At 44.1% G+C, this 15,590-nt stretch overlaps 1 protein-coding gene across 9 annotated transcripts; it reads right to left on the bottom strand.

Annotated features, from left to right (window-relative positions):
- Nucleotides 1–1,928: 1,928 nt before the first annotated feature.
- LOC103648032 (probable indole-3-acetic acid-amido synthetase GH3.13) lies at nt 1,929–15,238 on the bottom strand. 9 transcript variants are annotated; one of them, XM_023301711.2, is made up of 8 exons: nt 15,074–15,238; nt 12,391–12,477; nt 11,242–11,372; nt 10,025–10,099; nt 8,226–9,927; nt 7,989–8,090; nt 7,036–7,838; nt 1,929–2,851 (listed from the first exon to the last, which is right to left on the bottom strand). In XM_023301711.2, the coding sequence occupies exons 5-8, from the start codon at nt 8,702–8,704 to the stop codon at nt 2,226–2,228; spliced, it is 2,010 nt and encodes a 669-aa protein (XP_023157479.1). In that variant the 5' UTR covers nt 8,705–9,927; nt 10,025–10,099; nt 11,242–11,372; nt 12,391–12,477; nt 15,074–15,238; the 3' UTR covers nt 1,929–2,225. The 9 variants fall into 9 exon arrangements, with proteins under 9 accessions (XP_023157479.1, XP_035821431.1, XP_035821429.1 ...); XM_035965538.1 differs by having other exon boundaries at nt 11,242–11,359; nt 15,074–15,208; XM_035965536.1 differs by having other exon boundaries at nt 8,226–10,099; nt 11,242–11,359; nt 15,079–15,238.
- Nucleotides 15,239–15,590: the final 352 nt, after the last annotated feature.

Consider the following 15,590-nt stretch of genomic DNA (forward strand, 5'->3'; position numbering starts at 1 on the left):
AGAGAAGTTGAGTGCAACTCTCGTCCGTTGGGACGCCACAACGTGGAGTAGGCAAGTGTTGTACTTGGCCGAACCACGGGATAAATCCTCGTGTCTCTTGTGCTTGTTCTCACCGTCTCTACTGTGTTTCACAAGAGCTCTCCTTAGCCACTTGATTTAATTGTGCTAACCCTTAATCAAGTTTTGTGGCTTTAAGTTTTAAGTTTTTACAGGATCACCTATTCACCCTCCCCCTCTAGGTGCTCTCAGAAGGCCCCCAACAGTAGCCCCTTCGCAGTGCTAGGCCGTTTTTTTATAACAAGCTCGATCCGCGAAAAACACGAAGGCTTCTGAATGCCGAAGGTCCGAAAACACCTTCCCTGAGTTTGTTATTAAAAAACGATTGAAAGGTTTTGGCATGTGCCGGTCCACCGATCAGTCTGTACGAGCGATACAACAGTTCACCTTCTTCACCTGCAGGGCTATATAAACAGATGAGTTGGTGAGAAGTTATCACGACATTCATTGTTATTGCAACGTTGTGCTGTTGCAATTTTTTACTGAAGCCGAAGCTTTTCGTCGTCTATGCACTTGCTGTGTGACCTTCGAACAATCGTCAAGTTAGTTGAAATTTAGCTTCGTCTTAAGAACCGAAATGGCTAGGATCAGGTCTACTGCTTGGCTAACAAACGAAGGTGAAGAAACTAAGGCAATTGAGACAACCCCAATCTCAGAAGTAATGAGACATTCTGGGCATCTCTCTCCTAGTTTCATAAACTACGAGAGAGATATAAGTTTTATGAACAAATTTATATTTATTTTGTCATATGAAGAAATGTTCAAAATATAAATTGTATATCATGATGAGTTATACAAATTTGTAGTTGAAAACCTTTTCATTTGAATTAATTTACTGCTTTAAAATGTGATTTTTAAATTGTCTTTGCCTAGTGTTGAAAAAAAGCACTCGACAAAGAGCTCTTTGCCGAGTGTTATATTTTTGACACTCGGCAAAGAAGCTCTTTGCCGAGTGTCAAAAAACACTCGACAAAGAGCTTCTTCGCCGAGTTTTTTCTTTAAGGAGGGTTTTTTGCGTGACACTCGGCAAAATATTTGGCACTCGGCAAAGAGCCAAATTCCGGTAGTGCCTATTTATTTAGCCAAGACCACAACCATGATAGTCTCGTGGTTGCATTGTTTTCCTAGGTGGTATCCATGTTCCAATTAACTCATATGATCTTGTTTAATCAACGGAGCATCCACAATTGCAATGATAACAATAACACGATCATTGGAACAATAGTATCATTAAAAGTGACAACATAAAGTTAAAATTGCAGCAATAGCATAGCTACTTGTTTAAATCATAACCTAGGTTAACAAGAAATAAGGTTAGAAAGGTTAGGTGGATTCGAATAGGTAACCCATTAAATTATACATAAAAATATTTAAAGTTAGGTATCATGTGTTACTTGGGATCAAATTGAGTAGTTTTTGTGGCTATCGAAAGCAATCATAGATAAGCTTTTATTTTCGACGGTCACGTGTCAGCTATAAAAGATAATTTAATTTTTGGCAATGAACATGTGGCTGTCGAAAATAACTCGTTTAGCAGCTGCCAAAAATAAAAATTAATTTTAGCAGTCGACACTTGGTCAGTTTTTTGCGGCAGCCACGTTTCACCGTCAAAAAATAAATTAGATGTTGAAGGTTGATCGTTTTCAAAGCCTGACGTTCGGCAAAGGTAATAGCCGTCAGCTATAGACGGCTACTGACAATCCTTTTCGAGCGTTGCCGTTCGCCGAGTGTTTGGTACTCGGTAAAGCTGTCTTTGCCGAGTGTCTTCGTGTGCCGAGTATTCTGGTCTTGGTAAACGTCGTCGTTACCGAGAGTAGAACTTTGCCGAGTGCCCGACAAAATACACTTGGTAAAGAGCCGGATTTCGGTAGTATATGAAGTCAACTTTTTCCATTATCTTAAAAATGCTGAAGAATTGTTGATAATAGATAACAGGGACAACGAGTGAATGACCAGTTGACAAGCAAATGATCAATCTCGAATGCAATTGGACAACATACACACTACAGCAACAAACACATACGCACGCGCCACGATTCACCCTCCTGTGAACTGAACATCGCACTAGACATGCACAATAATTATCTACGTAATTAATTATATCATCATATATATATTATAAACCAACTAAACCGTTGTTGGGCATAGCGCACCCTTGCGCCTTCGTTTCAGCTGGCGGTGGCGGCGCCGTGGGCGTCCGCTTCCGTGGCGGCGTTAGCGTCGACGACATTGAACGGCTCCCAGTGCGGCACGGTGTCGCTGAAGAACCTGCCGACGACGCGCGCCTCCAGCACGGCGATGGCGTCGGGGTGCTTGATGCAGCGGGGCGTCTTGTACTGGTTGACCGAGGACCCGTGGGAGACGCAGAGATCCATGAGCTCGTCGAAGGCGCCCGGGGACACCACGCGGATCTCCAGCGGCCCCACGGAGCGGTCGCGACTCCGGCACCGCCGGTACACGGAGTCCAGCCCGGCCTCCACCTCGGCGCAGCACGCCGCCATGACGCCCGCGGCTCCGCTCGACAACGTTGGCGGCGGCGTGAGCTCCCAGAAGAGGACGTAGTGGCCCGGGATGGAGGCCGTGTCGGCGTAGGCGGTGTACTCGGAGAGGATGGCGCCCAGCGGCGCCAGGAGGCGCTTGGCGGCGGTGACGGCGCGGAGGAGGTCGTCCTCGGAGGTCTTGTCGGTGTCCACGCTCAGCACCACGTTGCGGCGGTGCACGAACCGGAACTGCGGCGCCGCGTTGTGGAAGCCTGACACCTGTAGGATGTCGCCCACGCGGTACCGGTACAGACCTGCATACACGTAGCGTACGTACACCCGTCACTCACAATATTAATTTATGCACTACGGCTAATTATTTATTATTTTGTTCTCTTTCTCCAAAATTAATATTTAGTGTTTGTTTCGTGTGTATTTCTTGTGGACTTGTCGTGTATTTATTTCGTTACATTATACATATATGATTGTTTTTTAATTGTTCCCTTAATGTCCAGATCCATGCTTTATGCCCGAATAAAGGAAAAGGGCAATATCCATTTGTATTAGAAAGGCAGGTTTATTGTTAAAAGAAAACTAGTTAGTTGTCCGTATATTGCTACGGTTTCTATATAGCATACATGTATATTTCTCTTAAATAAGATATTTATTTAGACATGATTATATTTTTTATTTTCAAATTATTAGAATATGTATATTTTAAAATATATCTCATTTATATAACACAAACAGATATGAGTTGTAGTGATAGAAGCAAAGCGCTTTATACCCAGCGATTAGAGTTTAAATTCTCTACACCCTATTTTTTTTGGATATCCAGTATATATGGAACTGGAGGAGACAACGCACGAAGAAACTTACACTTAAATATAGTAGAGACAGAGATTTTAAGATGACTTAAATGGTTTGGGGGCACATCTCTACTCTAGCCATGCATCCCGTGGAACTGAGGAGGCGAAGTGAAAAAATTTACACTTAAATATAGTATAGACAGAGATTTTAAGATGACTCGAATGGTTGGGGCATATCAAGCCATGCATCCTGTGGAACTCAAGGAGGCGATGCACGAAAAAACTTACACTTAAATATAGTAGAGAGAGATTTTAAGATGACGGGAATGGTTGAGGGCACATCTATAATCTAGCCATGCATCCCATAATGCAGTGATGTGTAGTTTGACTTAGGTATAGCATTTCCACATGCGATGGCTATATTTGCTGATTCATAGTCACTTTCTCTTTAGGAGAGCATAGTTTAGCAGCCATCAAATGATGAGCAAAGGTTCAGTTTATTCATGGAAATGCAGGACTGTATATATGAAACTGAGAAATGAAGGTTGTGGGGGTTGCGACGGAAGCCGCATTGGCTGGATATGATTGTTTTATTTTACGTATCACATCTGGATCTTGTGGCATATGTGTATTATTAGCCTTTTGTCTTTTTGGTTGCATTCTTGTTCTTTACTCCAACATGGTCGGCGGAGACCAGCATTCACATCAACATCTCTTTGTTCATAGTTAATTTCTTTTTGAAGTAGCAGTAAAAGCGTATTTAGCTTTTGGGATTAGTGTGCTGTCAATAATTATTAACTGAACGTGATTGTTCTTGTCAATAAAATAAAGCTAGGATGAGATTGGGTGTCAAGAATTGTCTCCTCCTTCGCCAAATGGGAGACTGGGAGATCAGTAACACCCCGGCCTTCTCGGGCCATTTTTGTCAGTCCTATTGAATCATAGATCATCCCCACAAATCAATACTAATCTTTTATGTGTACTTTGTTTTCACTCGTACGCGAGAAAACTTTTCGGTCGGTCATCCATCATAAGCTTATTTTGGATTAAACACGCTTAACACAAATGTTTTTTAAGATAGGCTTAAAAAAAGATATACCTTATTGATATAAGTATTCTATAAATCCTATTAAACCTTAAACCTTGGATCAGCATATTACACAATCCACCTAAGACTGTCTCCAGCAACGTCCTCTATATACATCCTCTATATCCGTCCTTTACAGTCTTCTCTAAAAGATTCCATCTCCTATATCTACTTTCTCTCCAACAACGTCCTCTAAATCACGTTCTCTATATGTAAATACCTATATTAAGGCTGTCTCCAGCAACGTTCTCTATATCCATCCTCTATATCTGTCCTTTACAGTCTCCTCTAAAAGATTTCATCATCTATATCTCCTTCCTCTCCAACAACGTTCTCTAAAGTACGTCCTCTATACTCAAATACCTATATTAGAGACATTTTTATTTTTATTTTTTGTACATACGTATTTTTCATACTCTCAAATGTATTGTATATATTTTAGTTTTGCTAACCTGGTTATTTAAAGTATTCAAATGGATAGAGGACCGTTTAGAAAAACTCTATAAATAGAGAATCCAGCGGCGTTCTCTAAATTTAGAGAACCGTTTAGAGGACGCTGCTGGAGAGCGTAGAGGACCGTTTGGTCCTCTATATTTAGGGTAGAGGACCCTTTAGAGGCCCTTGCTGGAGCCAGCCTAAACACATTTTTAATTTTTTTATTTTTGTACATACGTATTTGTCATACTCTCAAATGTATTGTACATATTTTAGTTTTATTAAATCGGTTATTTAAAGTATTCAAATAGATAGAGAACCGTTTAGAGAAACTCTACATATAGAGGATCGAGCAGCGTTCTCTAAATTTAGAGGACCGTTTAGAGAACGTTGCTGGAGGGAGTAGAGGACGTCCTCGTCCTCTAAATTTAGAGTACAGAACCCTTTAGAGGGTCTTGTTCATATCACAAGATCCCAAACACAAATGGTAAATTAGAAATAGATTATTTATTTATTTTCTTCGTTATACAATGATTGATAATGTGTGTTAAGGTAATCATGCATGCATACACCGTTTAAATTGAAACGATGGCACTAATGCATTATCATTAACTTATTGCATAATTTTGAAAATTACAAGAATAAAGAAATGATATTCGTCACGTACGAAGGTGAAGGTGATGGCAGTGGTAAATATATTCAAGAATATTGTTGGATTACTGAGGTCAGCTTCATCACATGATACAATATTTTTTAAACTTTAATAATTATTTTTAAAGAATTTATAAATTTTATCGGATCAACCACCCCCAGTAAACACCACTAGATTCGCCCCTGTGTTATGGTCACCCAGCCTAGGAATGGCTTAACAAAAATCAGAAACGATTTAACAATTAATAAAGATTTTGTTAAGTTATCTGTAGGTGATGATCATTTAGGGTAACGAATAGCTATATATATACAATTGAGACGTATATAAAATATGTAGTTAGTGCACTGTGGGTGAGGGAAGAATACTCACTTGTCACTTCTGTCCAGTAGAAGAACACAGCGAGTACACGGCAAAAGCCAATAAACAACCGATAGAAAAAGCAAAACAGACGGCACTCATCTTTTCAACCCCGGCCTACATTAGTTATCTTTGACATACAGACAACTAGAGTAATGAAACATGATTCAAATATTTTTTACGATATATTTAATTTCTTAATTAATTTTGGTTTTGAAAATACATAGAAATAGAGTCTGGTCTAAATATGACCTGATTATTAATTTTTATATTATAAAATTTATAGTCCATTCGGACCATTACCACCCACCACCATATGCTAGCGCGGCATCACACATCCAAAAGTTATCCAACATGGTTCTTAATTTCATTTTCAGCCAAAAAAGTATGCATGTAGCCCCGATATTCGGACACTACGGACTTGTTTAGATACATGTACATTTTTAAATTACACACTAAATCATTCTGATATATGTGAATTAAGGTTAGTACATGGACATCTAAGTAAGTCGTACATCGTTTTTAACACACATTAAATGGGTGTGGCCTTTCGTTTGTTTTTCATTTGTTTCAGGGCATGTCCACCGGCACCTGCATTGCGGTAAGATACATTGCCTGCTAACACTACGATCGTGGAGGCGGGAGAGGGGAGTCGACGACGACGATGGCGCAAATGACGGGTGGTTTTTATAAAGTTTAAACTTGTGGATTATACAGTGGTATAAATAGATTAAAGTGTGACAGAAACATGAAAACTCGTTTAGAAAATAATATACTTCTACCAGTTGCAAAAAATTGAAACAACGCACATGTACTCCTATTTGTTCAGTTTTTTATTAACATTTTAGACTTGAATCCCAACTTTTACATATGCATTATGGATATATAGTGCGAATCTTATCCTCTGCAGCCCCTGCAGATGGCATTTGCGGCTGCAGGTGGGTCCTGTCACGCACACGGTCCACCATGCAGCCTCTGCAGTCGACTGCAGAGGACCTGGATCCTAGTGCGAATACATAGTGGGTGTGCATAAAAAAATTAAGCAATAAAATTATGATTTTATATTACCTACAGTATATTGCGTTGCCCATGAGCCAAACACACCCGCAGCATGCTAAATTGCTAATGGAAGGAAAAAAATTGTGCACGGTGGCTCACCTGTGAACGTGGTGACCACGAGCTCGTAGTAGGCTCCGACCTCGACGTCGACAAGGTCCACCACCTCCCCGTCCCGGACCTCCTCGCCGTCCTTCTCCACCTTGATGAACTCGTAGTAGCACATGTTGGGCAGCAGCGTGTAGGCCACGTCCTCCGGCCGGTCCAGCGGGCGGAGGTTGATGCCGAAGTAGCACTCCGAGGAGGCGTACATGGTGGACACCAGCGGCAGGCCGCCGCCGTAGAACTCCAGCAGGGGCACGTACTGCGCCATGGACCCCGTGACGATGACGTCGATGTACTTGGTCCGCGGCCAGAGCCGCCGCACGATGCCCCGCCACGACGCGGCCCCGGCCTCGCACTCCGCGGCGATGGCGTCGGCCAGCGCCGCGTCCGGCCGCGCCACGACCCTGGCGACGGCGTCCCGGCAGGCGCGGTCGGTGACGCGCGCCGCGTCCACGCGGCCGGCGCGGATGTCGTCGCACAGCGCGCGCCAGTGGCCCTCGAGGAACTTGAGCGCGCGCAGGAAGGCGGAGGCGAAGACGGCGCCCACGCGCAGCACCTCGCCGCGGCGGGCCAGGCCGCAGAGCAGCTGCGCGTACATGCTCTGCGCGCTGTCCGCGCACAGGATGGCCTCGTTGGGGCTCGTGTACCGCGTGTACGGGCTGTCCGGCCGCTCCCGGAAGTGCCGGCTCTTGTAGTAGCTCGTGAGCACCGGCCGCGCCACAAGCCCCGACGGCGTCTTCATCTCCGGCTTCACGAACAGCAGGTACATGCACCTCCCTTCGTCCAGGCCTTCCACGTACCTGCATATGCCGACATCGACACGTACACGTTGATACGACGTACGTACGATCCAGTTAGCCACGCCACCACACACGTGTGCGCGTGCGTGCGGACATGGAGGGATGGGCTAGACGCGCGATAGAACGATCGACTGACAAACACACACGTACTTGTTCATCACGGGGACGAGGAGGTTGTAGAGGAAGGTCTTGCGGTCGAGCTCCTCCTCTGTGGATGGCATCAGCTTCGGTTGCCCGCCAGATGTGCCGGAGCTGCGCTTGCACAAGCCGGCCGGCGGCAGGACCGCCGCCGCGTGAGTGGCCGGAATTAATTAATTCCGATGGATTTTCTAGCTAGAGACACGTGTATGCATGAGCCTTTACTTGTGCAACACTAGTAGTATTTACCTAGTGAGGAGCTCGGTGATGGTCTTGGAGGAGATGAGCGACGAGGGGGCACCGTTGGCGATGCGCTCGATGTACGGCTTCACGTCCTCGTACTCCACGACCGGCACGCGCTCCTTGAACGTGGCCGCGAGCTCGTCGGCGTGGCGTCCCTCGGCGGAGTCGTCGTCGTCGTTGGCGCCAAGGAAGCCGCGGACGTAGTCCGTGCCGGCGTTCATGGCGAGGATCTCGCCGAGGACGCGCTGCTGGATGGCGCCGGCGTGGGTGGTCAGGTCCTCGATGAGCTGCAGGCTTGCTGGCCCGTCGTGCGGGTCGCAGGCCGGGATCGTAGGCGGGAGAGACGGCGGCCGCGGCCGCATTGCCGTTGCCGGCGAGTCTGTGGAGGTGGGTGAGGCTGAGGAGAGGAGGTGGTGACCATGGTCATGGTCATGGTCGAGCGCTGGGGACGTGGACATCGTCGTGGTTGACATTGTTAGATCCATGCATGCTGCTTACACTCTCTGTGCCAGGGCATGGAGAGCGAGGCTTCTGCTGCTGTTTTGTTCTTGTGCAGCTACTGTTTGTTGCAGAGGTGAAATCCTCTTGCTCTCCATGTCCTCCTATATATACCTCTCATCTCACGTCTAGGTATGTGTGTGTGTGTAGAGAGAGAGAGAGAGAGTGGTGTTGTCTGATATTTTAGAGGGAGAGTGAGTGTGGAAGTATGCTGTGACTGAGTGGTTTGTTTGGAAGAAGCTACGCAGCTGTGAGTGATTTCTTTATCTTTTCTTTCTTTCTCAGTTGTGCAAGTGCAACAAATTTATGGGGAAGAGAGCAGAGGGTAGTGTGCAAGTCATTCGTGTCAATGGCCTACACATGTGGCCATGTCTTGGAGCTTGTGATTAGATGCATCTATTATGGGTCAAAGCTTCATATATGGCTGCATGCCTCCTCAATTTTTGGTGTCTCTTTTCTGTTCTATGCAATTGTCTGCTCTCTTCTTAGCAGAGCAGCAGACACAGCCAAAATTCTCATCAGATGCGTCACCTGGTTTCAGTAAAATGATGATGCATCACTTCTACGGACAGAATGTGAAAGGTACCAGCTTCTCTGGTCTCTTCAGGGCAGTGATATTCATCCATACATTTGTTCACACACTGAAGATCCTTTTTTTAAAATGAAACATCCGAATTTCGCATGAATTGAACTTTGTTAGTCGTTAGGAGAGGACTGTTGGGAGGAAAAAATACTTACGGTTTACGCCACTTTACGGAAAAGTAAATCTATCGTACTGGAAAAAGAACATGTAAATACACGATACTGAGGCTTCTTAAATTTCAAGAAAATCTAGGTAGCCAGGTCCACTGCCCAATCAGATCCCTTCTCCTGTACAAAAACAGGAACATGATTTACTTTTAGTTTATGCGCGTATGCATCTGAAGCTTTGCCCTTCTTTAGCTGGCCTTCTGACAACTGAAGATTCTGGTGAGAAATAAAGAGAGATTTTCTTCGATGCCCTTCCAGGTGTAGAATAAACAAACCAACTGATTCCCTGACCAATCTGGGTCCAGAACTGTTTCGTTGATCAGCAATATCAATTTTTTTTCTTCTGTTGGATGGCCATGTCACCAGGAATGAATTGACCATGTTGTCAAGAACTTTTATATGCAATGTTAATCTTGTGCTATCTGTGATTAGGCGGCAAATGGACTGCCTGCTTAAGGTTCTGATCGACACAATGATCTGAAACTGATCACAAACAAAGCCCGACTCTGACAGAAATATCGGCAGACAAAAAAAAACGGATTGGTACCATTTCTGACCTTCCAATGACCTGTTCTCTGGGGCTATTTTAATGCCTGAAATGCGTCTCTTCTGGTTGATGCTGTGTGGGGTTCCTGCCACGAAAACATTTTAGTAGAATAGAATGTTAAGCTGACCTTTTGGAACATCTTAAAATTGCAGTCAAGGCTCAGAAGTAGAATGGCACACATGGCTAGTCTCTTAGTCCCAGCTGTCACACTTTTTCTAGGGATTGAATATGAGCCTAATCATCGATACCCACAAGCACATTCAGATCCCACTCCATCATGTAAAATATAAAATTATATATCAATCAGAATGGGGGGTTAAGCTACATGCTCCCTGCACTGTTACATCATCTGATAACTTGAGTTGGTTCTTTATTTGGGAAATCGGTTAAATCAAATGTGAGGTGACTTGTTTAGTCAGTGCGGACAGCTAGAAGATTTAGAGAGATCATGAGGTCAGGCTTGCGCCAGCTGTCCACATAAACAAACTTAAAAGATTTGTCATGCTTCCATGGGAAAGATCTGGGATTGTCAGCCATGTCGACCTCATCAAATTGGCATCACAAACTGTGCCTACTTTCATCAAAATTGTTCATCTTTCCATGTTTTTCTAATAAACTTGTTGCTCTGTTCAAAGACAGAGTTGTTAGAAGGTGCCAGATAACAAAGCAACTGCGCTGGTTGTGGCAGTCAAACGCACTGTGTGACAAGGCGTTGATACAACTGTACACACTCGTGTCCTTAAGAGCCCTTCTGGTCACCGAGATTGCCAGCCAATTGTCTGTCCAGCTGATTTGCAATTGGCATTCAGGTTGGCATCCAAGAGGAGCATGTTTGGGAACTTTCAGAATTTTTCTGTTTCAAACTTGAACTGGTTCTTGATTTTTTCCCCTAGCAAATCCCTTCCTAGTTCATACAGACAAGTGACAAAGCCAACTTGGGTGTGTGTTTTTCAGGTTGCATTGGTGACATACAGGAAATTTTGTGAAAAAAAATCATGGTCAAGGCTAGATCAAGGCAAATTCAAAGATATAAAGTATATCACAGTTGTATAATTCTTAACCCCCATAATAGGTGTTTTCCAGTTGAGGGGCCTTAAATCGTGACTGGTTTTTTTATAGATCCAGGTAAGCCTTTTCTGTAACCAACCATCCAAGTGGGCTTTGCAGAGGTCTAACATTTGTCTACTACGTACTAGGTGTTTCTTTATAGAGGGCTTCTTATGTTACCTGTTTTCAACTCATTCCATAGCCCTGCAATGCATAATGGATTCTTGTTTCTTACAAAGTGCCACCTGACATCCGCAAACTTCTGCATACTGTGCATTCTTCGGCTTGTGTTTATTACCTGGATAATTCCACTAAACAATTTTCTCTTAGTTAAGATCAATAAAATCTTAATCTGCTAGGTTTCGTGGCTCACATGTTGAAATAACTAACAACAAAAACATGCAATGGATTTTTTTCCTGGAAAGTTTAAACACGAGAGAAATGGCCAAGATGTTGCTTAAGGCATAATTTGAAGGAGACAGAAGATCCTTGAAAAAAGCTGGAAAGCAGGAGGAAAACAAGGGGCAACAACCAATTGCTCCAGGAGCGGTCGGTTTGTTGTACTAAGTGCCAAAACAATGCATTAGCCAGGCACTATTCTTTCACATTCACAACACACATGCATAATGGAGAACATGCATGGTCACGAAATCCAGGAAGCAAAATATATAACAAAATAGATACATAATCATGATTGATAATTTAGAAGATCAATCACTCGGCCGGGAAGGGAAAGACCGCCTCCCGGTATTAAATTAAAAAGAGACCGAAACATCGTCCCGACCAATAAAACCCTCAAACCATGGCCTCCATCATTAGCGGGCTGTCATTGCCTACTCTGCAATGGCCCAGCGAGAGGGTGACGCGCAGGACGTAACTCGGGAGCGGTGGGACACAACGAGAGGATTTTTATTAACCAAGCCAGAAATTCACTCTTGAGGAAGATCGAACCCAGGACCTGAAGGTGCTACTCGGAAGCTTTAAACATTACGCTAGAGGCTCTTTCGCTAGAAGATCAATCACGTTATGCTAATTTGACCTGGTGCACATAATAACTTGGTCAATGGTATATTTTACAAAGAAAAATGTGTGATATGATTTTATTTCCTTCATAAAGACTTTTTATCTTACTGGTTGTAACATAAAAGTCAATAGTTATTATATATTGGTCTATTTCCTGTTGGTGGTGGAGTTCCTTTTACCTCAAATAGGATGCTCCAAATAGACATTTAGCGTCTTGACATTTTTCATTCCTTTGACGTGACAAGAGACACTAATTTGAATTTTGAAAAATATTTCAAAGGTGTCATCTAGGCATACCGAACTCACCATGGAAAACAGTAGCGCCTTCTCGATCGCCTAGGCATCTAGGTGGATCCAGTAGTCCCCTGAACGCCTCGTCTCACCTTTTAAACACTGATTTTGACCATGAAAATATTAATTAATTTTAGCAGCTAGCTAGTTGAGGTACTCACAAGTGTAGGAAATTAAAGTATATGAGCACATTAGCTTCTTAAATTGGTCTTAATAATGTAAATTAAAATATGTTACCCAGACATCACAAAGATGGGAATGACTAAAGCGGCCCCTTAATTCACATTGAAACTGGCCTGACTACGTTCAAGCTATTCATGGTTGGTTTCTCATTACAAAAATATAAAGATATTGAGAATCTTGAAGTCTCATAAGGATCATAGGCCAATCCACGGAAATTTTAGCATGCATTAGATCTCCTTGTTCTATCATTCATTTGAAGCCTCCAAAGAAACAGCCTTTTTCTTGAATATTCCTATGTTGTGTGTTCTTGTATCATAGCACTGGCATACAATGTGACTCTACAATGCTCTTATATTTTGCCTTCACCTTCATTTAGAAAGAGCCCTACGGTTTGGATAATTTATTCCAATGGAACAAGAACACAGGCTTTTGAACTTTCGGTGAAACTGCATTACCTCAACGTACACCTTCTAACGAGTTAGCAAAATGATGTTCCATGGGACCATGAAAATGTTGTGTGGATTCTGAGTTGTCATAATTGAGGACCAGCACCATATGACAATTGAAACCTCATCACAGAGCCAGAAGCTCAATCGTAAGCATCGATCATCATTTTGTGCGGTCAAAGTGTCAAACGATCAAGTAATATACCATGCTACCAAAAAAACGTTCTTATGATTGTCCATAGATCTTGTGATCGCGTCATCGTTATACTATATTGACATATGACAGAAGGATAATAACTCTTAGGGAACCACTTGGCACTTTGTGGTGGCTATGTGTGATGATCCTTGACCAATGATAATAATGTTAACACCCTCCAATGATGCACAGATAGACAGACCACAGGTCCACCACTAACACATCTCCTAGTTTGAGAAGATAATATTATGTGAAGTACAAAAGCAAAATCTTGTCCTGAGGACCACAAGGCACTGGTGAGCTCACACCATCTCCCTGCCTCCCATTGGGATGCATTTCTATTGGTGTTTGGTGTACTCAAAACCCGATGAGTTAGAGAAAGATTTGCAGAGTACAGGCAACTTTTTGGATTAAAAACTTGCATCGCACACCATGCTTGCATGTCCTTTTAACTACCTAGTAGGCTACTAGCTTGGCTGCTTTCAAAGATCACCATTTGTGAAGATCATTTCTTTTTCTTGTGCGGAACCAGAGAATTGAAGAAATGTTGTTTCATTGTTTGAGGAAACGCTACATCCAGCAAAGTTCACATCTGATTTAAAATTTTGAAGGGGTTATATACCCACAATTTCTTATGAAAAACGAAGCTAAAAATGAAACTTCCGTGTAAAACCTGGCCTGATTATGCACAGCCAGTAGGCAGATGATTGCAGGCTATTTGATCTGGAACTGCCACACATACTGACTAGTATACATGTAACGTCGCACTAGCTAGCAACTAGTCCAGTTCTGCCTGAGCACAGTTGTTAGTTGTCTCTGAAACTAATCATTTTGACAGGACGGGCACGGTGATCGGAGGGCACCAGATCCAAGAACGGGGGTGGTCCTGAAACTAACAAAAAAAAAAGATGGCATAGAAGAGAAGGAAGCGCTGAAAAAAAAAAGAGTAAACGATTAAGAACAGGGCAAGTTGTGCTTTGCGAAGGCCTACAAGATCGCCACGGGAGACAGGCCACATGAGCGCAATCTGTCCCCTCCTTAGACGAGCCTAATAAGCCTCACATGGTGCAATGCCTATGCCCATAAACAAAATCCCTTTTCGCCCTACGCAAGGGTGGCCACTAAACTAGGCCCCGGAATCCTTCCTCCAAGGAGCTGCACATGAGCGCTGCACATGATGGATCCTTTGATGTGCAGCCAGTCTTGAATGATTGTGGCGCTAGTGCTGGCTAGTAGGTCACGCAGCCGCCTCGGCGCTTGCCGGCCAGTCTTCGGCCTCGGGAAGCTGCCAAAAGATGGGATTCGCGCATGCATGCGGTGCGGCATCTGTGATAAATCTTGCTGCAGTCTAGGAAAACAGGTCAGCCAGATGCTTGCTGTGATTCCAACTGCCTCCGCCTGGCGATGCCTTGGGGTTTGTTTTTCCTTCCTGCTGCATCTGCAGATGGCGCATATGCTCAGGTGGGTGATCGACGAAGACGGAGAAGAACCCTTTGACCTGAAGGCTTGTGTTCAACGGATGGCCGAAAGAGTGTACTCTGAAGTTGTTCTTGAGCTGGACATATTAATTTCTGCAGTGCTAAATTTGCAAGGATAATAGATGTACGCATTGCATGCTAGGCTGCAAACTTGTGACCTAATGCGGCTGCTCGTACATAGGAGCTACATAGCACCCGCAATCCAAACGCCGGAACCGGGAGAACAGATCACGGTATGGCACGTCGGACGGCACCGGCAGCCGCGCCAACCACGACATATATACGGGGAGAGGGCCGTATCATGGCACCAAACCGCAATTACAGGCACTCGGAAGCAAAACAAACGAACCAGAGGCTTCAAAACATCGAGAGGGATACGGGGAGTGCGGGCGTACCATACCAACGCAGCGGCCGATCGCAGCAGGGCGGCCGGAGAGCCGGGGACGACGCCGACGAAGGATGCTCGCGGCAGGCGGCAGCGGCGGGGAGGCAGGGCCAGGGACGATGTCGGTAGCACACCAAAGGAGCAGGTGCAGTCAGGCTCCAGCCCAATTGGAGTTGTAGAGGTGAGCAGGCCCAGCAAGGAGTACTATTCAGCCCACCAGATTGACGCGGCCAATGAATTGCCTCCACGGCTTTCCATATATTTGTTGTGCAAATTTGACCACCAATCAGATTGACTACCACCACTTACAGTACATACGTAAAGAATCATTTTTATTTAACTAAAAAACATGAACAAAATAAGGGTTAAAACCCTTATAAATATAGCCACGATCCAAAAGGTCTTGAACTTGTCACTAAATCTCCTTAGTCTTCTTTGGCTCTTGTGAATGTGGCATGATTTAGCAAGTTTGCTCCTGAAATCAAATCAATCTTATACCCAATGCCCTTCACTAATGGTAATCAAGA

This window comes from Zea mays, chromosome 2, assembly GCF_902167145.1.
Source record: "Zea mays cultivar B73 chromosome 2, Zm-B73-REFERENCE-NAM-5.0, whole genome shotgun sequence".
Lineage (NCBI taxonomy): Eukaryota > Viridiplantae > Streptophyta > Magnoliopsida > Poales > Poaceae > Zea > Zea mays.

Bases quoted from the DNA above. Each gene is read 5' to 3' on its own strand.
- LOC103648032 (XM_035965536.1), bottom strand. From the start codon at position 8,704: ATGGATCTAACAATGTCAACCACGACGATGTCCACGTCCCCAGCGCTC. The intron at 7,839-7,988 runs GTACGTGTGTGT...CGGCATATGCAG, and splicing joins CTCGTCCCCGTGATGAACAA to GTACGTGGAAGGCCTGGACG. The intron at 2,852-7,035 runs GTGAGCCACCGT...ACGTGTATGCAG, and splicing joins CGTGGTCACCACGTTCACAG to GTCTGTACCGGTACCGCGTG.